This window comes from Musa acuminata, chromosome BXJ1-10 (genome assembly GCF_036884655.1).
Source record: "Musa acuminata AAA Group cultivar baxijiao chromosome BXJ1-10, Cavendish_Baxijiao_AAA, whole genome shotgun sequence".
Taxonomy (NCBI): Eukaryota; Viridiplantae; Streptophyta; class Magnoliopsida; order Zingiberales; family Musaceae; genus Musa; species Musa acuminata.
Window position 1 is genome coordinate 29,386,115 of NC_088336.1, and position 26,931 is coordinate 29,413,045.

General features: G+C 41.9%; 3 protein-coding genes and 1 long non-coding RNA gene across 8 annotated transcripts; 2 read left to right on the top strand and 2 right to left on the bottom strand.

Moving 5' to 3' along the window:
- Positions 1–416: 416 nt before the first annotated feature.
- LOC103968903 (uncharacterized) lies at positions 417–7,070 on the bottom strand. Of its 2 annotated transcripts, XR_670516.3 has the most exons (6): positions 5,761–7,070; positions 3,454–5,560; positions 2,610–2,670; positions 2,286–2,509; positions 1,045–1,245; positions 417–702 (listed from the first exon to the last, which is right to left on the bottom strand). XR_670516.3 is itself a non-coding variant. In XM_009382253.3 (5 exons), exons 1-5 carry the CDS (start codon positions 5,882–5,884, stop codon positions 1,191–1,193), a joined length of 2,571 nt encoding a protein of 856 aa, XP_009380528.2. In that variant the 5' UTR covers positions 5,885–7,070; the 3' UTR covers positions 842–1,190. The 2 variants fall into 2 exon arrangements, 1 of the variants encoding a protein (XP_009380528.2); XM_009382253.3 differs by lacking the exon at positions 417–702 and having other exon boundaries at positions 842–1,245.
- Positions 7,071–7,264: 194 nt separating this feature from the next.
- On the top strand, positions 7,265–10,936 carry LOC135596053 (uncharacterized). Of its 2 annotated transcripts, XR_010480754.1 has the most exons (4): positions 7,265–8,784; positions 9,345–10,446; positions 10,543–10,692; positions 10,764–10,936. It is a non-coding gene; the product is annotated as an uncharacterized LOC135596053 (long non-coding RNA). The 2 variants fall into 2 exon arrangements; XR_010480753.1 differs by having other exon boundaries at positions 9,345–10,692.
- Positions 10,937–11,801: 865 nt separating this feature from the next.
- Positions 11,802–19,042, bottom strand: LOC135596052 (mitochondrial carrier protein MTM1-like). 2 transcript variants are annotated; one of them, XM_065087734.1, is made up of 10 exons: positions 18,676–19,041; positions 17,845–17,898; positions 16,883–17,011; positions 16,685–16,744; positions 15,343–15,513; positions 13,151–13,250; positions 12,806–12,897; positions 12,550–12,699; positions 12,343–12,401; positions 11,802–12,175 (listed from the first exon to the last, which is right to left on the bottom strand). In XM_065087734.1, the coding sequence occupies exons 1-10, from the start codon at positions 18,844–18,846 to the stop codon at positions 12,058–12,060; spliced, it is 1,104 nt and encodes a 367-aa protein (XP_064943806.1). In that variant the 5' UTR covers positions 18,847–19,041; the 3' UTR covers positions 11,802–12,057. The 2 variants fall into 2 exon arrangements, with proteins under 2 accessions (XP_064943806.1, XP_064943807.1); XM_065087735.1 differs by lacking the exon at positions 15,343–15,513 and having other exon boundaries at positions 18,676–19,042.
- Positions 19,043–19,734: 692 nt separating this feature from the next.
- Positions 19,735–22,882, top strand: LOC135596054 (plastid division protein PDV1-like). Of its 2 annotated transcripts, XR_010480755.1 has the most exons (3): positions 19,735–20,167; positions 21,666–22,248; positions 22,414–22,882. XR_010480755.1 is itself a non-coding variant. In XM_065087736.1 (2 exons), exons 1-2 carry the CDS (start codon positions 19,841–19,843, stop codon positions 22,188–22,190), a joined length of 852 nt encoding a protein of 283 aa, XP_064943808.1. In that variant the 5' UTR covers positions 19,736–19,840; the 3' UTR covers positions 22,191–22,399. The 2 variants fall into 2 exon arrangements, 1 of the variants encoding a protein (XP_064943808.1); XM_065087736.1 differs by lacking the exon at positions 22,414–22,882 and having other exon boundaries at positions 19,736–20,167; positions 21,666–22,399.
- Positions 22,883–26,931: the final 4,049 nt, after the last annotated feature.

Here is a 26,931-nt window from a genome sequence, read left to right on the forward strand (position 1 = left end):
TTTTCTTGATTGTAATGCCACACGAAGTTAAAACCCAAGTGCCACAGCAGTGCATACCAGTTGAAAGGGAACATCTAATGCTTAGTCTAAAGGAGTAGTGGTCTCTTGGACCTATCCTTCAGCCATACTGAACGCCAAAAAGATCGATCAAGTACCGATTTGAAAGTTCAAGATGCCAAAAAAACAAGACACTTCCTTGTGAGGTGCTTGTCAACCTCAGGAAGAACTTTGCATTTCCAGTATTGAAATTAAAACTTCAAACTGAGAGTGACTGCACTACGAAATTGTGAAAATGTAAGCAACTTTCATGTAAAATTATCTAAAAAACAGAGTTCTGTATTTTTCAATATGGTTTATTTGTGCTTCATGATTAGATTAGCATTTTGACTAAACTAGATCAAATCTTTCAGGTTCCATTTGGCATGCAGATCTCATACAGACTTCTTGTATGTTATTAGAGACTTAGTCAAACTCAAATTCCCACACAAGATCTAAGGAGAGTTACAATCTTACATTGATAGCACCAACATGAGTGAGATAATTTAGATCCCTCAGTGCAGCCAACTCGATAGCCGATGAATCTATTTTACAGGGACAATATTCCACCCAGATCATCAGGTTGCTCTTACATCCATGAGCTGATTCAATATTACAACCAGTAAGCACTGGCCTTGGGCTGCATATCAGATCCTACGTGTATTCCTAAGAAAGGACCCAACAAGTCACATCCGAGAGGCATTGTAGGATTCTAAAGTAGTCAGAAAAAAGACTTCTAAAAACAACAGATCAAGTTGCATCCTGCATAATTGCACAGCTCAAATGGCATCACTTGTAAAAAAGATTTGTTCTGAATTAGATAGCTTCGATCTCATTAGGCGTAACCTGGGTGCGACTCGACAAATTGAAAACAGGCAATAGAAATGATCAACAGTATATTTGTAAGATGATACTTCTACAAGCAAACTACTTTGATCTCAATGTATCACAGCTGAAGCCTTCTAAGACAGAAAAAATAAAAAATGACAAAAAGGGGTAAAAAAGAACCTTTAAAGATACAAGAGAGTGCAGGCAACAACTGAAGCACACCAGCTATATGCGTTCCTCTCAAACATGATGTCCTTTGCATCCATGGAATTGAAATCTCCTTCAGATACTTTGGTGCCATCAACATCAACCATTAAGCTCATCACTTAAGCAAACACTTTGGGGACACGCATGCCAAAACCATGCTTCACCTTCTCAATTCTGTTGAAATCATCAGAAATTAGCAAAAAGTTACACACAATCTGATGCAAGATGGAGCAGCAAGACTTTCATGGAATTTCAAAGCAGATAGGCCTACTGTTAGAGTATTAATGATAGCCAGGAGACATCATATACATTTAAGAAAAGCTACTAAGAAACAGTTGGAGTATGCCAGGTAATGAATTAAACCATTGGAAGATTCCAAGAAACCCAAATATAAGTTATATCTATCAAGGTTCATATGTTCATTTATTCATCTACAAAAGTTGCCCGCACAGGATTTTACCAGAAAGTATGCATTATCAATAACAAGCTTAAACAGGGCCTCTGGAGGATACTTGAATTAGTTTTACTGGCCCACCCTATGAATACAGGCAGCAAGCACAGCCAATGTCAAGTACATACGCACAGGGAAGGAATAACATATAAAACACATAGTGAAATGCCTCGGTAACAAACAAATTTGGAAGCTGCTATCAGATAAGTTTGCTAAAATCTAAGGATAGCTAAAGTAACTACCATGGCCATTCTCATACTTTTCTGAGCCACTTATAATTCTATAGTGTTTAAGTGGTAAGCTAACCTCCTAGCCACCATCTTAAAAATTTGGAAGCTGCTATTGGCTTTCCTAATAGATAGGTGATCATTGCCAAGTTTTTAAGCCTTGATTAAGCACCGAGATAGGCCATTTAGGTATCTTAGAAATATAATAACATTGCATACAATAAATTGAAAGCTTGTCATCATTCTGCATTTCTAACAGCAAACGAGTGTATACTTTAGTTAACAGGAAACAAAAAGATGTTTGTCAAAGTCATCCTAATTTACTTAAAGCATCTGCCATCTAAGAATGCTTCGAGAAACTGAACAAATTGCTGGACAATCATGAAATAAGTTCGAGCACGAAAGGACCTTCAAATGAACAAATCATCACATGAAAACACACAAACCTACATCCCCGTGCTTCAGTGAACCTATTATGCAATAATTTTACAGAAGATGTAACTTCATAGAATCAAGAGAAGTTTGCAGGAGCTCACGTTGGAGCAAGTTTGCCAAGACTATCTATCTCTTCACCAGATGACTCATCCCAGACTTTACCAGAAATCTCAATTATATAGGAACAATCTCTGGTCACTGGCAATCCTCGACCAATGAGCAAATCCAAATCCTTCTGATGAAGTTCTCTCCCATTCACAAGAACACCAGTATTTCCCCCGGCACAGTTCTTGGGCATAGGATAATTGAATTCTTCAATAAATGGCTGCAAAAGGAAATATTAGTACATTTTCTTGACCTGTATCACAAGATTTACTACTAAATTATATTGCTTATAGATTTATGTATAACAAGTTTGCACTTACAGGAATTATCCCAAGACATGGATGCCCCATCACACCCCAAAATCCAGCACGGTAGTCATACCTGAATGAACAAGCAAATCGTTAGTAATGACATCCATTGATGACAATATATAATCCAATGTGAGCAAAAGCCAACATCAAGGAACAAGATCTAGATTTTAGAACCCAGTACACAGGATTTATAACATGCACAGACAAATAGTACATCAAACTGAAGCTGCACAACTGAACGGCTGTTAAATCATTGTACACTACTAGGTAGGGTATTTTCCCATTGCCAAGTGCTAATGTCTGTGCACTAAGGCCTCAGCATGTCTGGGCCTTGTGATGGCAGAAGACATGGTGATCGGGTGCTTGTGGCATAATCACAGCTTGCCAAGCAATCTAGCAATCTGTACAACACTAGGATCTACAACACAAAGAGTCATCAAACTGGATTTAGACAACTGGAACACAGTAGAGTGAATACATACTCTTAAAATATCATCATTGCAGTGCAATCTAGCAACATAACTATAGCATGCCAGCCACTACCAGTGCATGTGTGAGGGCAGGCATCACTTAACGTGCAAAGAGCATAAATGTGTCAAGAAAACTTAAACAATTCCTTTTAGGTACAAAAAAATTGCCCAAATATTGGAACTACTAGCTCAATGCAGGGAAAGGAGTTCCTGAATAACATGAAACTAACGAGGTGCATTTTCCTGGGAAATACTCACCAAGTTGTTGGCTATTAACCTACACTTTACCAACCACTAACATGAAAACTTTGTTCTGTTGTTGTGTCTAAAACATGTATGTAAATGAACTTTACAAAATATAATTCATTTATGAAGAACCTTACCAATAATCACCATGATAGATTGGACCGGCTTGCTTTTCAGCCTTTTTAACTAGACGATCAGGGATTTGGTGATTGTTAATTGAAACTTTAAATCTACCATGACCTACTGATTGGTTAAAAGGCCGAAAGCTCTTCTTTATAAGGCCAGCAAAGAATGAATCACCAGCCTTGATGATCCTAGGTTGAGTTTCATCTTTACTTGCCATATCCCATGAATCTTGAGACAAACCAGCAGGTAAATCCTCATCCTCTGACAAGCCCCTCTCAGTAGCCACTAGTACATCTTTTGTTGAATTTTGCCTGAAGTTTCCACTTAATGATAGATTTCTCACATGATCAGAACGTTTACTCCCGCTTCCATTTCCAGATCCATCAGCTGCTTCATCAGACAGTGAGTAGCCAAAATGTTCACGAAGTGGCAAACTTGAAACTCGAGAAATCACCTGAGCTTCTAAAGGGACCCCAGGTGAGGTAGGAACATCCTTCTGCGAAATCACACTTTCTGGGCTGTCAGCATGTCCAGATGTACTAGATGACAAGGAGAAACCATGCATTTTTTCTGATTCACTCAAGTGTTGACCGTGTCCCTTTTCAATCATCTCATGATCATTAATTGTGAAAATGTAAGGCAGAACTAGTTTTTCATCAGTAGACAGGGCACCATTGACTGGGCTATTAAGGGAGGAGTTATTATTCACAGAAGACATATGCGAGTCTGGAGTGGGGGCAGATATAACGATCCTGCTTCCATCATACTGGATTGTCATTAACTTAAAGCAAGATCCACAACGCAGCTTAAACTTATTCTTTTTCAGCGGCAAGGATTTTTCAGGTAGTTGCAGCAGTTCAAAACAACTAGAACAAATAGTAAATGGGGCAGCACCATCAATGGGTCGACAGGATCGTGCATTATTCTTGCTGAACTTGATTCTACAGTGTGATCTTGGCTCTAGTCTATGCAAGGGGGCATTACCAACCCTTAAATTAGAGCTTCTGGTACCAAAAATTGAGGGACCATCAACTGCATAGAACTCATGATTATTGACAGGATATGGAGTCCTCTGATGACCCAAGACTGTCGGTGGGGCTCTTGCAGGAAGCGAAAATGGTCTCTGGTAGCAATGCAAACATGAGCACGCGGGCTGATGACAGAAACCATCATGATAGTAAGGCATAACAGGATCAGGTTCAAACTGTCCATAAAGGAAACTGTCCACTTGTCTCTGTGGATACTCACTGGATAGGTGGAAGGGAACTCTCTTATGAACAAATGGATCCCCATAACCAGCTATGTCACTCTGAATTGGCACATTAGAATAAAAATTTAGCATGGCTGTATTATGATCATGCGGTATTGGGAAACAACGAGATTGATTCAGGTATGATGATGATGAGCTCTCAGGAAACCATGTAGCATGGTCATGTTGGCCATAGCAACTCGACGAACCTGCCATCCTATCCACAGGAGCACTTGCCTTCTTCTTGTCTGAGGCCTCACAAGTTTGCTGTACTTGATCTCTCAGCTCATCAAGCATTCTCAGAAGCTTTGCTCTGTCTTGTTCAAGGTAGCCTACTTTGCTAGCATCATCCATGGTCTGCCTACTTCGACCCTCACCATTGCAGTAAACATGGCTTGGATTCCGATGACGATCAGTTGGGCCTTCATCAAGAAGAGGAACAGGCTGAACATCTACCGTGGTATCTCTCGGTGCTTGATCCCTCTCTTCGGCTCTCCGGGCTAGTGTTGGCTGAGGTAAACGAGGTTCGTCTACATGTAGTTTGGTGTCTCTTCCACTCTCTATCTCTGGTTTACCAAATGCAGTCACATTTCGGGTGTCGGTTCCATTTTCCATGGGAATACTGTCCAACTTTGAGGTGATGAGTTTATTCATCAGACCACTATCTTCACCTTCAGTCATGGATTTACCATGCGGTAGTGACTCCCTTATCCTGCTCTCAGCTCTACCGACCTCGTGATCGGTCTCAGTGCTTGCGTTTGAAGCGATCCCCTTCTTCTCTGTATTATGCTCCAACACCTCAAGGTATTTGATGTTTTCCCCATCAGATTTCTCGGGCGAAATCCCCATGCCTGGAACAGCTTTCTTGGCTGCATGATTTCCAAAGACAAAAGGGCTTGTAATACTATGTAAATGACTATCCTAATGTTTAGCAAGAACAAACCAGACAAAAATAGAAGATTTGTCAGCTAAGAAACAATTTCTTTTCTTGCGAAAATCTATAACCATCGATATTAATCACCGAGGGAAGAACTCGAGGAGCAGACATAAGCGGAGCTTGGAGGCTCACCTTGCAGGGTAGTGCCGCATCCACCGCAACGGTACACCAAGAAGTCGGCGAGCTCTGGGAGAAGTTTCTCGCATTTGGGGCACCGCACCACACGAACCTTCGCTCCAAATCCCTCTTCTGCCATCGTTGTCACGAGACACACGGTACGAAACGCCTTAAACCCTTCAAAACCCTATCAACCTCCGACCTATTTCCACCACCTTAAATATTCGAGCAAGATCACTCCTTTATACCACCAAGCAAGACGATGGACCAAAAAGGGAGTCGCCCTGGCGGCTTCCAGAAAAATTGCAGCTCAGAAAAAGGAGTTGGACGTCATTTCCGCGAACTTCTCCACCGGGCCGAGATCAAAATCGCTCCTTTCTCGGGAACTGGGAAAGCATTCCGGCACTTCTTCCTCCCCACTTTAACCCATCGCGCCTCCGCCATGTGAGTGAGAGAAAAAGAGGGATTCAAAAGCAAAAGAAGAACAGGCGAAAGGCGGGGTTTTGGCAGGAGTAATCATGAGCGATAGAGAGAGGAGGAACGAAGGGCAATTGGCCTCTTTATTTAATCCGCTACAGCTGCTGGACTCGCGATTTATTGAGCTCGAGTTTGATACGGTCTCCCGAGTCCCGTGTCAAATTCTTGTCTTCTCCACGAATTAGTCTCGTTCTCCGAGTCAATGGAATCCATGAATCAATTTGGCTGATCTAGAGAAACAGCAACGGAGATTCTGGTCGTTGATTTCGTGATTCACGAATCCTGAAGTAATGAGACTGTTGGATCCGACCGTCGTTGACTCTTGCGCCGCCGCAAAACCACGCTGATTTCCCCCCGGCGGCCATGACTGCCATCGCCTCAAGAGTTCATATCCAGACGAGGAGGACACAGGTTGAAATGACTAACCCATGTCTCTGTATGTGGGGAGGCGTTTCCTTCTGCCTCCTCCTCAAGGCTGTCTTCCAAACCCCCGTACGCCACCCTCCATCGTAGCTTCAACATGGCCCCCCATGTGCCGCTGCTGCTACCATCTACGTCCGCATGCCTCCACAAGCAGACAGCCATAGCTGGTGGCCCTGCACGAAACGGGACGAGGAAGACAGTCTGACACGCTGTAATTGGCGACAACAAAGGTCTTCCTTCGAACATATCTTCCATTCATCCATCCATCCATCTACCTATCTATCATCCCAGACTTCTGACGTAAACACATGTTTATGATCTGTGATGGTTGTCTGCTTGTAGAGAGGCATTGCAGAATGGTTCTTTTATGCAAAACAGAGGCCGTCAGTCTCCCTCGATCTAATGATTCTTCAGGTCTGTTATTCGTCCGAGGTCAATTTGAAGGTTGAATTCGATTCCTTCCCCAAATGGATCCATGGAGAGGGATCGACGAAGGCAGGGAGAGAGCTCGACAAGCAACCAGCTCAGCATCTGTTGTCTTACGGGAGTACCCGTTCGCGCTTCTGCTTCTTATTCCACCACAGGAGAGAGAAAAAGGAAGGGGCCCACTGAGGGGGCAGCTATAGGTGTGTCAGGTACGGCGGAGGGGAAACGAGACCGAGCGGTGTCACTTCTATGACCGCTTAGTTCCTGATGTGTATGCGTGTACGACTGCACGTGAAATGACGGAATTAGACATAGCGTGAGGGGAGAGCTGATCCAATAGGGAGGGGTATTTGTGGGATTCAAGCGGAGGGTGAGCGGTACGTCACGCGCGTCACGAGGTGGTCGTCGGCAGAAAGAATCCAAAGTGGGCAAGGCAGGTGTCTTCGGCACGACCTCGGACAAGCTTGTGCTTTACTCTTGCCTGTCTGGTGCGAACCACGACGACCGAATCCACAGCGAAGCAAAGCAGAGCAATGGCCCGCCATCACCCAGCCCGTAGCTACTGCGACGGTCACTGAATGGTCCGGTGCTCGCTAGGGTGAGGGCTTCTCCTCCGGCGATGATCCGCTGGAGAGGGGAGTCCGTGAGCGTCCCGCGACTGATAGAGTTCCTCCGGTCCTCGTTTCAGGGAGGCATTGCTGATGGTTGGGATCAAGAGGGAGTCTCTCGGAGCAGTTGACCGTGAAGGCGGCGGAAATGATCGAACTTGAGGCGTCGAGCGGGATTTGGAGATTTCGAGAAGCAGGTGTACGGACGTGGAGCAGTGAGTCGAGAAAGGCGAAAGTGAGGGAGGAAGAGGGGGAGGAGGAGGAAACGCGCTCTTTCTTGGAGGCGAGGATTCGGGATATTGATGGTGGAAAGCTTGGTGCTGATAAAGAAATCGAGAAGCGTAGGAGGCGTCGACCTCGAGGAGGAGATCGCGATTAAAGGAAGCTTGCAAGGCTACGAACGAGAGGGAACAGAGGGTTCAATAGAAGGTTGCAGCTTTGCTTGAGCTGCAGAGGAAGCAGGGTAATGTTGGCAGCTGGAGGAGGCAGTGTAACGTGGTGGAGGCCACGGTCTCATTACTGGAGGATAAGAACCAGGAAGATGAAGAGGGAGGAAGAGAAGGAAAATGTTAAAGCTTGGGTTGTGCAGCAAGTTGAAGTTGCTTCCATTGTAACAGGGAATCCACCTACAAAGGACAAGGGAAGTTCTATATTGGGGGAGAGTCATTGAGATCAGAAGAAGTGAGGACAAATCAAATGCTAAGGATCACATCGTGAAGGAGGAAGACGTAATAGAGGGAGCTTGGATTACAAGAATGAATCATATGCTGGAAAGAGTACTAAGTTGGTGTAGGAAGTTGATAACAGCCATATGGATGGGTTCTTTAATTTCGACGACTTGTCTGCGGAGTAGTTGGCAGTGACCATGAGAATGGTGATGATGATAATGTTCAGATTGCCAAACTCAAGGGAATCACGTAGTGCAGTGAAAGGAAGGTTGTCGTGAGAGTTCACCAACTCTTGGTGGCGAGCATGACTTCGAGAAACAAGGCAGCAGCATACGGGAAGCTTGGATATCCAGACAGTGAAGATGATGAAGGATCAAGTAAATGGGAGGGAAGAGGTTGATGGCATCAGTCTCACAGAGTGAGGGGTTGAAAGTTTCGTAAGTGATCAGATAGTCCTCAAAGAGAACCTATTTCAGAAAATTCTTCTGAAAGAGTGGATAGTGAGTTAGATATTGATGATGTCTTTGCTGGTATACATCTGAAAAAGAATGATAAGATTACATCTATCTGTGAAGGAAACACTTCTTATCGATGGGCAGGGATTCAGGAAGATCATGCATTAGTTGATCTTCTTGATATTATGCTCTTACCGATCCAGCGTATTTGATGGCTAACATCTTCACTGTTGCTAATATTATCACTTTTGATTCTAAGTGAAAACATATTTTAATTTGTATGCACGTAATGGTTGTTTGTTCATCTCATGTGTCACTTTGTTTAATAAGAATATTTTATAAGATAGTCATAAGAACATCAATGCTTTATGGATCAAAAATTTTTAGCAGTCCAAAAAAGTAGGAGCTGTTTGATGTAGTTTTTGATTTTGTCATCCTAGAAGTGAACAAATTGACAAGCTTCATATACGGGATTATTCTATCATAAATCATGTTGAAATTGAGAATTCATATTGTAGCTTAATTGGCTAATCTTGTTTCAGGGGATCTACGTGACAAGGCATATTTTGGATTCCAACCACGTCACCACCCGCGGCCCTGCCACATCAACACGAGGGGGGACTTCCACGTGCCAAGATAGAAGCCATGCCGAGGCACCTCTCGGTACACCCCGTCTTGTCTCGGAAAGCTCGGGACGACGCCACCTGGTGTCGTTCCGCACATTCCGGGACAGCGGCCGCACAAAAGTACCACCTCGCTCCTCGGGGATCGATCGTCACGCCAAACCCGCGTACAACCGATCCTCGCATAATAGTATAAAAGCCTATGATCGGCATCTGGCTGGGGGAGACGGAAGAAAAAAAGAGAAATCATTCACTAACTTAGTCATCGAGGGGCCAAAGTCGGGAACTTCCCAATGAGGGCCTTCTATGCAGGAGTGCTGCCGCCCCCAGAAGTGCGACTACCCCGACCGAGAGATGCCCTCCCTGAAGACGGTGTCAGCGCCCCGATCAAGAGAACGCCTCCCCCTGACGACGCTAGTGTGCCGACCGAGAGGTGCTTTCCCACATATGGCGTTGGCATCTCGACTTGCGGATGTAATCAACCTCGACGCCTCGCCCAACCGATCGCGTACTCCCGACATCGATCCCCAAACCAAACCGTGCTGACACATCAACCACGGTACACTCGTTCATCAACACTATGGTCGCAGATTTTCTTACAAATGGTGATCCCTATGGCCTACCAATGAACTCTGCCCATGATTTGGAGAATTATGATCCATAAGTGCTTGATTACCGATGTAAGCTTGTTAGTTGATACACTAAGCAGTTTACAATCTACCAGACAAACAGGAGCCCTTCTTTCATCCATCGAAACTGATGCTGCGGCTCAGTTGTTTTGCCCCAGCATCGACCGCAACCTGGTCCGTGCTTCCTTAAGAAAAGCCTTGTTAGTTGGAAATAAATGGTTTGTCGTGCGATATGCTATTTCTACTAATCAGCTATAGCGGTTTGTCATAGTGCAGGTGATCTTAGTTCGATTGCAGTGACTCTGTGTTCATGCAAATGATCCCGTTTGATGGTCACTTCCATCTTTGTAGATCATCTCCCGTCATGATTTGATGCTTCATCAAACTCTATGGTAAATGGCTCTGTCCTGTCCTTCTGGATCCTCTCTGTCCAGATGAATCATGTAGAACACAGACAGACACTTGTGTTTGAGTCGGTATTTGTTTAGTTGATGCTCTGTGCAGATATCGTTTAGTTACATGTGTACTCTAGTGGCCCCAAAATGTGTGCTGGTTACAGATGGAATGATAACAAGGTTAATTTAGAGAGCTATCCTTTTTCCGGAACAGATTCCATGGACCGAAAGCTTTCATCTCTGGTAAGCACAATACCATCCTCATCTGTTATAAAAAGGCCTCCTTGGCTTACACTGCTGTTCTTGAGAGACAGAGAAAGGAGCAGCAGCATGAGCTCGGTTGGGCGAGGCATGGCCACGATGAACCTCATGGCCGACGGGGAGGGACAGCAGCATCAGCAACTGAGGGATGGACGAGGCTGCTTCCAGATGCCGGTGCGCTACCCTACGTACACCCAAGCCGACTATGAGGCGATGCCCGAGTGGAAGCTCAACTGCATCCTCCGAGAGTACGGCCTCCCGGTGACCGGTGACATCGACGATAAGAGGAGGTTTGCCATGGGCGCCTTCCTCTGGCCTGCTCTCTGAACCAGATATTATATATATATATTTAATACATGTATAATACATACATAAGGCTCGCTGTCTATGGAGAATAAACTGCTATGTAAGATGTGGGAGGTGCTGTATGTTGTTATTGCCTGTAGAACAGAGTTCATAATGGACATATTTGGAGTATTAATTCCAATGTCTGCCTTGATGTGGTTGAGTTATCGAGTGATGAGTTCATAATGGACTTACTCCATTGGATAAGCTCGCTCTCCAAGGGAATTCAGAGGAACGTCATGCGATGAGGATGACAGGAGGAGGATATCATCTTTCGAGCAGCAAATCTCCTCGACGAAACAGCGATTTGGTTGTTTGACACAAACCATCATGTAGATGAGATTGTTTCCTTGGAGTGTTGGATTGATTTCGATTCACTGTCAAGTAGAGGGCTCTCCCGCTGCTCTTCATCTTGCAGCGACAATCAATGCATGTCATTATCGACATCCATGCTCTTCCCCTGGAATCTGGAAAGGGAGGAGAATTGTCTTCTTCTACCAAGTGTCAGACTAAGGTTAGCTTGCTTAACAAGGTGTGATGATGCAATGGCAGCTTCATTATCTTCTTCTTCGCCTTTAAGCACCGGGATGGATCAAAAGAGTAAAACTTCTTTACGTGCACCTTTTTTCGCTCGTCAATAGAGGAGGTAGCTTGATCATGAGTACGACGTAACACCTAGAGACATTTGGTCTGTTCCAAGTTGCTAAGACTAACTTTGCGGCAAGATATATCTTCCGGTGATGATATTAAAAAAAGAGAAAGATAGGATTTAAAATATCACCAGAAAAGGTGAAAGAACGTATTATCCGAGGACATCTGCAGCAGATAGGGGAAACAAGCACCCATCTACGGACTAGTTTGGACACATTTTAAGGCTAGAGATATCTCTCTCTCTCTTTTTTGTCTTATCGCCGAGCACGCTTTCCCGAGGGAAACGAACCATTGGGATGACCAAAAAAATCTTGACGGCCCAGATGAGCTCATGTGGCGGCCATCTGCCCTCTATCTATGCAGAAAATACTTGACGACCTCATAAAAGGAAACCACGATTCCCACGGAAGGCCCTGCACGTCCCACGCGCGGTCCAACGCCCGTGAAAAGCCCCTTCGCTCCTTCGCTCCTGCACGCATTTTGTCAACAACGCATTCACCCTCATGCAACAATAATAAATCTTCGCTCCATCCACAGAGCATGCCATGCCACCACCAAACAGTGAGTTTGACTTTCATGTAACAACACTTCCAAATTACGGTCAGTACTCAATCGAGAGTAGATGCAGCAACGTACCTCCAAACTTGTACGATGGTTTGCCTTGTGGTTGTTTTCAGCATTCTCTCCGGATCCTTCTGAAACAACCATCCCAAATTCCATGTTAGAGAGCAGTGCATGAGTCGCACTTGCCATGCATGCAATAACAAAGGTCTCCCAAATCGAATAACCGCACAAGTGTTAAGTGAAACCCCCCAAAAAAAAAAACCAGAGGAACTCTTTTACCTCTATCTGTCTCCGAGTTTTTGCAACATCCAGAGGGCATGTCACGGCAGCAGCAAGACTGCCCGCAACATAACCCGCTAAAAAGTTCGCCCCAAGAACACCAGCCGCATTGCCATCCTCACCAACTAGCCCAAGTAGGCGCCTTCTAATCTGCGGATGCCAGTGGTCAGAAACACACGTCAGTAACATAGCACACAAACACAGGCTTCATGAGGTGACGGCAATGAATTTGATGTGGACCAAGAGAGAATCTCACTGGCTCAAGAGTCGACCAGCAAATGGCAGAAAAAGGAACATCTCGAGCAAGCTGTGCTCCTGCACCCATCCACAGCACACGGTACCCTTCAACTGTAAGAGTAGTAGGCTAACAAGTTAAAGCGACAGCAGGAACCGACCATCAAAAAAATTACAGATATAATAAACATGTATTTTTACTGCACAAGCTGCAAAAGGTAATTTTCCTTCTATCTAGTGGCAATGTGCAATTTAAGAGCTGGAATTTGAAGTTTGGTATGGTGACCATTATGTTTCCTCCTCCAACACTATCTACTCCGAAGATACATATGAATAGTGATTAATGGGTAGAGGTATATGAACATACTTTTCTCAAGGTGATTGTTACTCCTGCTTGGTGAGAGAACGCCGAGTAGAGTCGTCCGTATTCCTGGTGGCTTACCTCCAGCTCGAGATGCTTTGAACGCCTGTTGATCAGTATAGCAGTTTTCTACATCCTCTAATAACATCGGATCATGTTCAGAAGAAAAAAAAAAAAAATTGCACATATAATTGTTGCAATTTGTAGCAGCACTAACCCCTCACATTTCGTTTAAAATTAATGAGATCTCTCTTTCTCCGTACTTGGATCAAAACATAGGTTTGTCATAGATAGACAATCTCTAGACAAAAGGGGATGATTGAGCAATTTTTTATACCTAGTGATGACCCCAAAACTCACTTATAAAAACCTTCACTCTCTCTTAACCTTCAACAGAACATGGGAAGGCTTGCGTTTACTGTCTCCATCAATCCAACGATGAGCAGTCAGGCTTAAAAACACCCTCTGATTGTGTCTACATTTTATTGGTCAAGGATCGACAAGTTTTTGTGATTTGTGAAAAAAAAAAAGAAGATAAGGATCAACTGAATTGATGAAAAGGATCTGAGACATCACCTGACAAAAACACAGTTAAAAAAATATTTATAAACCTTCTCTTATTTAATTTTGGAACTACAACCACCAAAAACTTGAACCTTAAGTGGTCAAAACCATTGAAACTAAACATAGAATGACTCAGACCATCATGAACATAACTAAAACAAGTGGAACAACTGAAACTACCATGATTGTTGAGACTGCCAAAAACAAAAATCCTGCTTGGGAGGGTCAACTAAGACTAGGAAAAACCTTGGTTGATCAACCCTGACTAATGAGTTTCTTTTTTGTTATAGTAACAGGGTCAGGCTAGTCAGAAAACTTCTTGATCATTGCAAGATTTTGCAAATCAAGGTTGCACAACTAGACCAAGGAAGCCAACTATGGTAGCCAAATTGGCCTAAATGTGCGAAAAATAATTCTGTCCTAGATGTTCCACAAATAACTGCATAGAAATTAACATGTATAATGAAGCAACAGGAAAAATACAAAAGGGATTTAGGCAGTGCCTAGTCAACGTGCAACGCCACAATTTAGTCCTACATTGGATCTGATGTAACAGGAGAATTGAGTCATTTTACATGACTAAATGGATCAACTATTATTAACCTGGGTTTAAGCACATTGGACTAATGGTTCACGTCACAACAAATCAGGTTAACGACAAATGGTTTCAAAACGAACTTAATTTTGGACACCGTTAGGACCCAAATAGAAACTGACTACTTATGAAGACATACCAGAACAAAGAGTCATCATTGCTTGTGCATTACGTCTTCTATACAAGGGTTTGATTTTGGGTCCAGCTGAGCCGTGTTAAAACTTAACAAAAATTTAAGTAGGAAATGTCGTAACAAAGGGACTAAACCAAGTCAGTTTATAGAGATAGACAAATTTAGCATTATTAGCTTGAGTCTGAACGTTTTGGACCTCTGGTTCAAGCCTACCAAACTAATGAGTTAGTTATCTCAATAGACTGGATCACCACACATCAAGCTACTCAAGTATTTAGCAATACTTGAAATTGATGTAGGCATACCAGAACTCACTACTTAATTTGCAGGACCATGTCAATCTATTGGACAATTACACTCCATCAACCTACACATACAAATAAGGAAGAGAATGAATTCAACACATATGGAGCCCCTCTACGGTGCATGAGACTACTAACAGGTAAGAACACTTGAAAACATGACTAAACATGGTTTCTTTGTGGTCTATTACAAACATTTGATATTCAGGAAAAACTGATACCAGAAAAAAAAACAAAAATGGAAAATGATTCACGAAACAAAACTTTCATGTTATAAAAATAGTATAACAAATGTATTATTCACACGATCAAATTTTGAGTTTGTTGAACAAAAAATATTCAATGGTATGACACTGTACGTATATCTTCCTACTTACACGTAGTTGATGGTTCTCATGTTTGATGCGGGTATACACATTCAAGTAAAATTTTAGTATATCTCTTTCACTATATAAATACTCAAACTTCAGTGTGACTACCTAAGCATAGCAAAATTTTCAAGTGTCACAGATATCAAGAAAAGATGATGATTTTTTGCTGAAGGGATAAAGTCTTGCAAAACTTTCCAGATGGCCAAAAAATTGTATCATTAAATGTAAGCTACCTGCATACGTGTTCTTGCCAACTCAATAGGAGAGCAAGCTAGACAAGCTAATGTGCGTGCAGCTGAACCAGCAAGTAGGGGAACATAAGGTGTTAGATTAGGGTAACTATTGACAGCGATACCGTCCATCCAATTGCGCAACATGTCATAGCAAGGTAAATATATCCCCACCTGTCAGCAAAAAATTTGCAGCAGATCTCCATAAAGAAACTTGTGAAGTAAAACATAGAGACCAAAAATCCACACGGTGAAATCACAGAAGTTATGAAACATTGCAACAGCTAACCAACTTTTATCTCCTTCTTTTGAGTGGAAAATGGTAAGACAATGGAGGTGGTTTACTGAGAAGTCAGTATCTCACTAGTAATAATAAGCACAAGAAACGTTGACAAATACCTATTGCAAGTGAAGGTAAGCGGACAGTCACTGCAAGTTGTTACAAGAAACTTATACCTGAAAGGAACTTGGTTGTCCTCTGATTGCAATAAAAAACAGAGCCAATATGATGCATTTTATATTGTTTAATTCTAGAAATGACGAGAAAGCATCACATTTATCAGCAATATTCACCCCAAATCCATGGAAATTGGAAACTATTATCAAGCATACAGGACGAAAATTATTCATCAAGAAATTTGAAGTCCACCTCTAGACTCTTGTTAAAGAGATGTCTTTTCGAGACAACGGTCAGTGAATATTTTTTCAACAAGATTTGATCTCTTGAACATGACAAATCATTTATCATTTTGCCTTCCAAAGGGATGTAAATAGGTGAAAAAACATTTATAGATGTAGCTGAAATGTACACAGGAAGATACAAAAAGAGGAAGACAGGAGACAATAGAACCTAATAAACCAAGTGTGTCATTAGTCAATAGAAGTAATTAGCCAATTTGAAGTTGCAGATCCAAGCTGGGTTTCACCCTGTTAGGTTTTCTTTTTATAAATAATTTAGCTCAATGCAAGTTAAATTTATATCATTGTGGTGGACAATGTAAAACATCCATATGTTTTAACGTTCATAAAGAAAGCCAACTTATGGGCTTATATGCAGAAATTCATAATTAATATTTGGTTCTTTTCCTTGTGTAAATGTGTCAAGAATCCCTTTCATAGCATAGTTACTACAAGGAATAAAAAGAACCTTGTGAAAATTGCAACAAAAGTTATTGGTAGTCAGTACAAAGGCTGTGGTTTATCAAGTTCCAACAGAAAAATACATTACCAGTAATTTTTCCGGAATGATACAGCCATAAACTCAAGTACAACCATAGCGAAAGACGTGATTGAATACTTGAAAGTGAAACAATGCTGGTGTTCTGTTAAAGAAAGAGAAACTTACAGTTGGTACAGCCAATACTAAGCTCGCATTAGTACCCCTCCACAATCTAACAAATCCTTCCTATAAAATTTCTTCATCACATAGCAAGAAAAAATTGACAACTCATTCCTAACATAAAAACTTAGTGAAATGATACACAAATACATGAACTACATCAAGAAAGAGAATAAGTTCCAATACTAAAGGAATGCCTATTACCTGCTTAATCACCTTGTAGAAAACATCCAGTGTTCCCTTGTACCGGGAATGATCAGAAGGACAACATGTGCTTGCACAGTATCTTTCACCAAAGATATATGATGGGTAACACCTAACATCCATGCAAATCTGTGAAATAGAAATATATTAAGCTCAAGAATCCAAATAAAGTACATTAAAGCAAAGACGCTAACACTTTTGTTGCTCAAGTGAAATATACAAAGGAAAAAAGTAGGAGTCAACTTGATTATTTAAATTTCCAAAACTTCCTGCATGATAAATAAAAATAAGGTTAAAGATGCTATAAATAAAGAGAAACAGAAGCATACAACATTTAATAATGATAATTATAAAAGGGGAAAAGGCCGAATTCATAATGCCAGAAAACTTTAGCTGGGACAAAAAAGAAACAGATTATCTATTTTCAGATATTATCTACTTTCAAACAAAAGCATTGACATGCATAAACTTAACTGAGTTTTGTGTGAGCAATCCACTGCAACCCATTTAATTGAGCATGAGGAACAAAACCATGCTCTGATTGAGGAGACAGACCAAAGGTATGTTTCATATAGAAAGCACTATTTAGATTAATAGTAGTAAATCAAAAGCTTGGAGTTATATTCAAATATCAAGATACAGTTAGATCCGAATCCATTTTAATATGCATATACGATAAGAATTTGGATGGCAGAAAATTTGGATAGAAATGTCAGTACATGAAGAACAGCCGATGCAACCAATTGAAAGTCTCATTTACTTTGCTTTTATTCTTTGAACAGTAATATATTACTTAACCATTATGTGGTCCTTTCCATTCAGCAAGGCACCCAGAACAGGGTTCAAGAATCTTTGTCGAACAGAGGAAATTCAAGTAGAGAAGAAACAATACGGGCACACCGCATATCATAAAATAGAACCATAAGCCTTTCACCCTGATGTTGTAAGTGCTATAAGGCAACCTGATGCTGCGAAGTGTTATATGGTACTCCAGCTGCTTGTGTTTGCAACCTTGTCTGTAAAGAACAGAGCAAAGAAACACATTAATGTCTACAAAGTATCTGTGCATCACAAAATTAGAGAAAACAGAACATTGAAGAGTTGAAGAATCAAATGGCGAAAATATTTGCATGAAGCACAACACAAAAGAATGAGCCTCTTAAAAGAGAATAGAAGCTTACCTCCAATCAACCGGAAGAAATAACGCATGAAAAGAATAACATAATAACGCATGAATAGAAGCTGATCCCACAATTGGTTGGTTCAAGAAGATAAATTACGCTTACCATAAATCTATAGCAAGAAATATACTTCAATCTACAGCAAAATAAAGAAAATGCACATCACAATGAACTCTGTAAGCGTAGCAGAATTACGATAAATCTACGGCAAGAAGGCCTTTCATTGTCCTACACAACGAAAATTTCCTACAAAAGGGAATATAATTCTTGACATCAACTTATTCTGATTAACACAAGTTCTACACCAAGAATAAAGAACCCTTTCTTTCCTCAACCTGTATAATATAGAAACCATGAGGGTTGCGTCACAAACGTTTACAACGATGTACATCGCTGCTTCATCCCTCACGAACGATGCTTAATTCGAACGATCGAGTCAACTGAGGATATTGCCACGACCCAAAACAATCGATTGCCGAAGCAAGCAAACCCCAGAAAGCCACCAAATTGCTCGGACGAACCGCAAGAACGAAACACTTCTTAAATTCTGGTCAAGATGAAAAAAACAAGCCAAAGATTCGGAACAACGAAGAGGACACGTGGGCACATCACCTTTGCGACGTCGAGGGGATTGACGATGATGGAGGAAACGAGGGCGGCGCCGGCGGCGGAGATGGCTCGCTCGGCGAAGCCCATCTTGGAGTCGGAGGAAGACAGGTGGAAAGGAGGAGAGGGAGAAGTGGAGGGGGAAGGGGAGGACGTGGCCTTCTCGGAGGCCGACATGATAGCGGTCGCTGGGATCGTAAGCACAAAGAGGAAGAACAAAAGGATCAATTGGCGATCAATTTCAAGGGGTTTCTCTAAATCTTTATCTTGTGATTCCTTTCTTCCTCCCTCCCATTCGTAACGTCCACGGACTCAGATGGCGGTGGGTCGACTCGGTTCGCGTTGGAAATGAACCGCAGATACAATAAGCGACCGAGGAAGGAAGTGGAGGCGTGTGGGTGTGTACAGCTCTCTACGTTACATTTTCCCTTCAAAATTAAATTATTTTAATAATAACAATAATAATAATTAAATATTTTTATTTCTTTGTGTGTAATAAATGACCTTTTTCCTGATGGCCCATTAATCAATAAAAAAAAACGAAAAATAAATGGCATGCATGTCAACATGTTCATGACACCTTGCGTTTGGCTACCTTAATTGGCTCGGATGAAGAACTACGGCCACGACTCACCTCACGACATCTCGTCTGCTTCGGCGTCCGGCGTCTCGAAGGCGCAGGAGATAGGGAGGAGTCGTGGGGGGCCCACGCTCGTCGAAGCCAATGGGAAGGCCCACTCGGGTGTTTCGTCGTTTGGCCCTCGCACGTAAAGGGCTCCCTCACCACACGATCAAGGCGGGTTACCCCCAGCCGAGACGGGGAACACGCAGATCCCTTGACATGGACCAGGGACCATCTCTGGGACCGACCACTCTCCTCCAATTTTGTGCTGTAAAGATATGTTCCCTGTTCGGAAACGAGAGGGGATGTCCGTCTTGTCAAAAGGGACGCACCGCATCATGGTCCACGCAAGCGGGGAATCAACCATTTGCCAAGAAAAGGACGGCCTAGATCACGTCGTCCACGTTGTGGTTAGCACCTTAACTAACTACTTTGTATCGTTTTCTCTCTCAGTCTGCTCCCTTCGGAAGCACCCCGAGAAAGCGGTGGGGGGACGGAAACGGGGATTCCAACCCTAACCCTAACCCTTCCTCCGTCTTCTCCTCCTCGATGAGATGGGAGATGGAGATGGAGGAGGTGGAGGCGGTGCTGGAGAGGATCTGGGACCTCCATGACAAGATCAGCGACGCCATCCACGCCATCTCCCGCGCCCATTTCCTCAGCTCCGTCAAGGGTCTCCGCAGCGGACGACAGCCTCCGGTGGCGGCGCCGGCGGCGGCGAAAGGCGGCGGGGAAGGAGGTGAGGGCAAGGGTGGGTTTGTCTTCGTGAAGGATTTCAGGGTGGAGGAGGACGGCGCGGCGATGGCGGAGGCCAGGAGCCTCAACGACATCCGCTCCGCGCTGGAGAACCTCGAGGACCAGCTCGAGTTCTTCCATGTGAGTTCCGCTACCTTGGCGATTGAATTCTGTCTTTTCCCCTTTCTTCTTTGTCGATCCAATTGATATTGTCGATGAAACCAAATAAGTCAGATCATTTATCCTTAAACAATATGATCGATAACATATGGTATGATTTTAATCGATTTATATATGCGGGAAGTTTGTACTTTTTCAAATTTTTTTCTCATTTGGGTTTCGGAAGGCTGGATAAAATTGTGCTTTTTTGCAGCAAATTTTCCCTCAAGAATGTTCACTAAAACAAGATTATTCTTTTATACTTCTGGATTGTAGGATTTTGTTTAATGTTTATTTTTTCTTCGAATCAGTTCCGTCCATGTTGTTTCTGACTTGTTAAAAATTACTCCTTTTTTTTTTTTGCATCTCTGTGTATCAACCATTCAAGTTTTTGCAGGGAAACCCTTCTTTGCACTTTAAACTTCTATCTAATGTTTTTTTCCCATCTTTTTTTTTTTCTGGTGATACATTATCAGCTATTTTTATGGATAAAGGAGAGTTTTGATTGGCTAGACTGGTCTAGGGGCATCTCAATTGTCACCACAGTTTTAATGGGATGTCAAGTTCAATAATCAAAGAAGGTAGTTCTGGTGTCCCATTGAGCTTCCTCTTCAAATGAACTCTGATAGCATAAATCCTGAACGACTCTTCAAACTTGTTAGTCAACAAAGGAAAAGAAACTTTAAACAGTGTTAGAAGAAATTGCATTGTGCAGAAGAGTCTTGGATTTGAGGTGCTTCACTTGGAGATGAGTCATGTTTATATCGGCAAAAGCTGCCACTTCTGCATTGTGCAGAACTTTTCTAAAGGTTGTGGTAGCTTGCCCTATTCTAAGTGTACATGGTCAGATTTTTTTTGTGTCTTGAACAACTGCAGAGCTTTTCCATTGACCCATATTTTAGACTTAACGAATATGTCTGGGTTGCTCCTTGTTTGTATCAGTTTGAACAACAGAACACGGGAGATATTTCTACTTGTGAAATTAGGTTGTATACTTCTCCTTTTTGTCAATTTTGTTTTTGGTTCTGTATCTGGGTTAAATGATCTGTTGATTATTCTTTAAGCCACTTGGTTTGATTTGCAGCAGATGTCACACATATGTATATGTGAAGCAGCTGTAATAAATGTCATAAAACAGCGGAAAGAAACTTAATTTTGGTTTGCTAGACCCTAGTTGGTTCCTTTTTCTAATGAATCTACTATAGGCAATCACAATTAAATTTCAGGTGTCTTTACATATTTAATAAGTGACTACAGGGGCTTGTTGACTTGTTGTTATCAATGCATGAGCAGAGCATGTCAGCCTTAAAACAATCTGCAGGATTCGGTGATTGTACATGAACATCTTTGATTGACTAATATTTGTAGTTTATTTAATCTCGTTAGCTTTTCCACTTGACCTTACATTTACATCTTAAGGGTCGCCTTTTATGATATGATTGTGCTAAATAACAGTTTGGCAAGCATGTTTGATCTACAGACTGTGCAATCACAACAGCGAGCTGAACGAGATGCTGCTATAGCGCGGTTGGAACAAAGTCGTATCATTCTAGCCATGAGGTTGGCTGAGCATCGGGGAAAGAAGTACAAAGTCATCGAAGAAGCTTTAGCATTTGTTGGTGATGTGCACAACATGGGCCATTTTGTCATGCCAGAGACCCTCTATGAGAATGAGATGACGAGGAGTCGGTCAGGTAAGAATCTGGAAGACCATGAGAGCAAAGGGCCTAGTATGTTGATGCAAATGTTCATATCAAGCTTCGCCGTGGCCAAAAGGTCATTCGGATTGGTGGGCGTCCAAGGAATTTTAGGGAATGCCGCGATGTTCGCTGTAAGTATGCTTGCTCTTGTGCATCTCAATCAAGTTGCTTTTAAGGGTGAAACTGCACCCGCACGAGATCAGACGCTCTACAGGAGGAGAAATGAAGATAGATTCTCTCGGATGGATAATTCTTCACATAGTGGCCAATTGAAGCGACTTGATGTTCTGTGGGCTAGAGGATAAGATTGAGACATTGATCCCAGAGTAATGCCTGTACATTTTGCTTGCAGTCATTAGGAAGGTGAATTTTCCCAAAAAATTTTGTCACTTCATAATATGCTTTATTGTTTTTTTATTAAATATTTTTCCCTGGTAATTTTCGGAGAGTCATGTATATGGTTGTATAACCTGTTTGTTCATAGATAAAGACAGACTTGAGTCTGATTATTTTCCCTCCCCTCTTCAGGACATGCACTAGAGCTAAGAGTCATGTATTGTGAACTATAACTGCTATGGATGCATGGGGTTAAACTCCAACCACGAAGAAGATATTTCTGCGTGTTTCGTGTTTGATTCCCTTTTGGGGTTACTGCAGGCCCTTGTGTTGCCTAAAATTCCGAGAGAAAAAGTTAGAACACTCCCCCTGAGAGTTATCTTGCAATGGAATGGTGTTTGCCTCGTTCGCAAGTCATGTTCAGGTACCTCAAGGATGAAGGCAGCCAACCAAGGAGAGTCCATATATTTAGTTCAATGGGTCCCCCATGTGATGTGATTTGAGGGAATAAAGGTGCCGCCTATGGCTCTTTTTGGTTGGGGCAAACGACAAGATGTGCCCCATCATCATGATGTGATGTAAGTGCTCGTCATTGCCCCTCTGTCGATGATGAAATCAAAAGAGATCATATCTTTTCATGGTGATCACTCAATCAGCCCAAGTATACTGTCCACTATAGTTGGTGCCTTTATTCTTGCCGTGTGTAGATTGCTGCAGAACTTCACATAACGGGGAGAGAGAGATGCTACTGTGCTGTGCAATTATGCATCGTACAAAGCAATTCAAGTCGAAACCATTTGCATATATGGGTTTTTTTTTGAAAAAAAAATGAATAGAAAAACCTTTAATTAGCTAACCAGTTTGCAAACAAAACAAAAGGTCACAAAGCAGCAGTAGATGCCTCCCACACAGCAGCAACATTGGCCAAGTTGTGCACAAAGACAAAAAGGCACATGAACTCAACTTAAAGACAGACTTAACAGTTCACAACTTCATATCATCAACAATAAGCTCGCATATGTCCATTCCTTCCTCGTGGGAAAATTCTATGCCTACACAACCACAAAATGAGCCATCATTGTCTACAGAGAACCCCTCCCAACTTTCAACATTTCTAACTACATGCACTCTTATCGGAGTCCGCTCAGTCTTCTTATTAATAATCCTCCGCCAGATAGATTCACTGTTGACCTGACGATTGCGAAACTGCACAGAGGCATCTAATGTGAGCAGCGGTTCGAGGTGATGAAGTCTTTTCCTTCTCTAACCATGCCCCATTTTGCCTGTTTTGCAAATAAAGATGAAAGGAGTCCCCCAAATGAGCCTGAACCCTGTACTCAAATAAAACATGAGAGATCGAATCTGACAATAGCTGACACCTAGGACATGAATTAGTTTGACAATGCCGAAAATTAGAAAGGTAGTGATGTTATTTTGATATTGTCGATGGAGAATCGATACGGTTTGGTTCGATCTTGAAAGTGCAAACTCGTTCAAGGACCCCGTGGGGGTTTACGTGAGGGCGATCTAAGGGGGGGAGGGAGATGTTTCCAACCCGATCTCTTAGATCATTAAGTTAACAAAGAAGAGAAAAATAATCTCGCTACCTCTTTTGAACATTGGAGGCTGGCTTTTATACCCAAGCGGTCGATGGCACGAGGCCAGTGGCTGGTTGAAGTGTCCTGGGATTCATTAATATCAACGGTTGACGAATGTATTGACTTATGGGTAGCGTGAGAGAAGGATGACAACGAGGGTGTCATTTGTTAGGGTCGGGGCCTATTTGGGATAAGCAAGAATGGCCCCCTATGTCGAGCGTCCGAAAAGAGAGGAAAGGGAAACTAGGATACTTACGACACTTGGAATTAATGTCTTTTGCTATTAGGCATGTAGGCCTTCTTGAAATTGTGGTTTGGCAGGGTGTGTCAGGTTACTTACGACAGATGATCCAAGGAAGGGGAAAAGAGGGATGAGCTTTATTATCATAGATTAATGCATCTTGTAGTGGGCTCGTGCAACCCCAACAGAGATTCAGTTGGGCAGGGGCTAGTGGATCGTACTCCTACTGATGGCTATAAGGGAAGGGCATATGCTTTTTGACCATGTCATTGCCTAGATGGTAGTTTCTGACTGGGTTTGATAGTTTCACGCTAGTGTTGTTACTTTCTGTATCAAGTATGAAGAAGTAGGAAGGCTATGTCAAAATAATTTCTTAAAAAATACTTTAATTTTTTATTGGATGTGTAGATTTCACATCATCCTTCGGCCTGACCAACTTCTTTTTGTGATTTTCTATGATATGCACTACTCGAAGAGACAATATCGTTTATAGTGAAAGACCAAATTCAAGAATCCTCGTTAAGGTAACTAGAAATATAAATGCCAAGAATATGATGTATCAATAATAAGTGAAAATACTTTAGTAGTAAATTATGTTTCTATGAAGAATTTTTAATAAAATCAGTAATTATTTTAAAATGCTATAGAAATCCAATGTTTACTTATGTAGGCTAAAAAAAAATAGGAATGTTACGGTCCTCTCAAATCCTTGTACTAAATCTTTTACCTATCAATTTCCTAAAATCCTCCCTCAACTTGTGAAGAGCTGAAGTGATTCTTTTCCATCCCTAGAAAGTTTCAGTTTATTGATTATGTTTTTAAGGTCAAATAATTCGTGCTCAGTATTTAAAATTTTAAATCATAGGTTGTCTATCCTATTTAAGAGAGGTGTGAGTCTTCTAACATAAATAAATTTTTTTGAAATCTTAATGTCATAAATTCTAAGGCCCCCTATACTCTTTATGTTCAATGATTGTGTACCAACTAATGAGGCTAAAACCTTTGGACGAATAAGAATTTGCCCAAGTGAAAATACTTTAGTAGTAAATTATATTTCTAAGAAGGATTTTTAATAAAATCAGTAACTATTTCAAAATGTTATAGAAATTTGTTTGTTAGGGTCGAACCTGGTTAGTACGATCTCAAGATGCTATTTGTTTGTTATGGCAAATTCTATGTCGTCTCAAGGTGCGTCTTAGTCTCGTCGAGGTGTATGTGAAAAATAATCTCGTTATCTCCTTTGAGCGTTAGAGGTTGCCTTTTATATCGAAGCTGTCGATGGCATGAGGTCGGTGGCTGACTGGAGTGCCCCTTACATCGTCTTGGGATTCATTAATGTCGACGACTAATGGGCATACTGACTTATGGGTGGCGTCAGGGAAGGACGATAACGGGGGTACCATTTGCTAGGGCTGGGGCCTGTTTGAGACAAGCAAGAATGGCCCCCTATGTCGAGCGTCCGAAAAGAGAGGGAAGGAAAACTGGGCCACGCCACTTGGAATTAATGTCTTTTGCTGCTAGGCATGCGGGCCTTCTTGAAATTGTGGTTTTGTAGGGTGTGTCAGGTTACTTACGGTAGATGATCCCAGGAAGGAGAAAAGAGGGATGAGATTTATTATCGTAGATTAATGCATCCTATAGTGGACTTGTGCAACCCTAACAGAGATTCGGTTGGGCAGGGGCTAGTGGATCGTACTCCTACTGATGGCTACAAGGGAAGGGCATATGCTCTTTTGACCATGTCATTGCCTAAATGATAGTTCCTGATCGGGTTTGGTAGTATCATACTAGTGTTGTTACTTTCCGTATCAAGTATGAAGAAGTAGGAAGGCTATGTCAAAATAATTTCTTAAGAAATACTTTAATTTTTGGTTGGATGTATAAATCCCACATCATCCTTCGGCCTGACCAACTTATTTTTGTGATCTTCCTTCCTTAACAGATGATATGCACTACTCGAAGAGATAATATCGTTTGGAGTGAAAGACCAAATTCAAGAATCCTCGTTAAGGTAACTAGAAATATAAATATCGAGAATACGATATACCAATAATAAGTGAAAATACTTTAGTTGTAAATTACGTTTCTATGAAGAATTTTTAATAAAATAAGTAATTATTTTAAAATACTATAGAAATCTAATGTTTACTTATGTAGGCTAAAAAAAAATAGGAATGTTATCAAATCAAGAGTCCTCCTAGACCCTTATAAAACCCCCCCTCAAGTTATGAAGAGCTAAAATGATTCTTTTCCATCCCATAAAGCTTTTGGTTTGTTAATTATGTTTCTAGGTTCAAGCAGTCCGTACTTAGCATTTAGGACTTTAACCCATAGGTTGTCTACTCTATTCATGTGTGAATCTTCTAATACAAATGGAATCTTTTGAAATCCTGATGTCTTAGAATTACAAGGCCCCTTATATCTTATTTTCAATGATGGTGTATCCTTCTTAATATCTAGAAAATCATATACCCTGATAAGGCATATTTTGGTCCCCAGATGAGTCATCACCGATGTCACACACCACATCTTAACCAGTGTCAGAATCCGACACCGCACGTCATTAGAACCCCGAGACACATGTCAAACCAGATTCCGTACCGAGACACTATACGATACGACTATCCTGAGGGCTCAGGACGGTGCCGTCACGCCGCTCAAGCATCCCCTAAGATGCCAGCTAGTCAGAAAAGTCATCCCATCCTATAAAGGTTAGTGGCCACATCGAACCGAGGCACAACCAATCCTCGCACAATAGTATATAAACCCCTGGCTGACGCTCGGTCAGGGGAGAAAAAAGAACTTGATATAAAAATACTCTATTGACTTGCTCGTCGAAGGGGCCAAAGTCAGGAAACACTCGACGAAGGC

Bases quoted from the DNA above. Each gene is read 5' to 3' on its own strand.
- LOC135596054 (XM_065087736.1), top strand. From the start codon at position 19,841: ATGAGATGGGAGATGGAGATGGAGGAGGTGGAGGCGGTGCTGGAGAGG. The intron at 20,168-21,665 runs GTGAGTTCCGCT...TTTGATCTACAG, and splicing joins ACCAGCTCGAGTTCTTCCAT to ACTGTGCAATCACAACAGCG.
- LOC103968903 (XM_009382253.3), bottom strand. From the start codon at position 5,884: ATGGCAGAAGAGGGATTTGGAGCGAAGGTTCGTGTGGTGCGGTGCCCC. The intron at 5,561-5,760 runs GTGAGCCTCCAA...GAAATCATGCAG, and splicing joins ATGCGGCACTACCCTGCAAG to CCAAGAAAGCTGTTCCAGGC. The intron at 2,510-2,609 runs GTAAGTGCAAAC...TTCCTTTTGCAG, and splicing joins CATGTCTTGGGATAATTCCT to CCATTTATTGAAGAATTCAA.
- LOC135596052 (XM_065087734.1), bottom strand. From the start codon at position 18,846: ATGTCGGCCTCCGAGAAGGCCACGTCCTCCCCTTCCCCCTCCACTTCT. The intron at 17,899-18,675 runs GTGATGTGCCCA...TGTTCTTTACAG, and splicing joins ATCCCCTCGACGTCGCAAAG to ACAAGGTTGCAAACACAAGC. The intron at 12,176-12,342 runs GTACGTTGCTGC...AAATGCGTGCAG, and splicing joins ACCATCGTACAAGTTTGGAG to GAGCGAAGGAGCGAAGGGGC.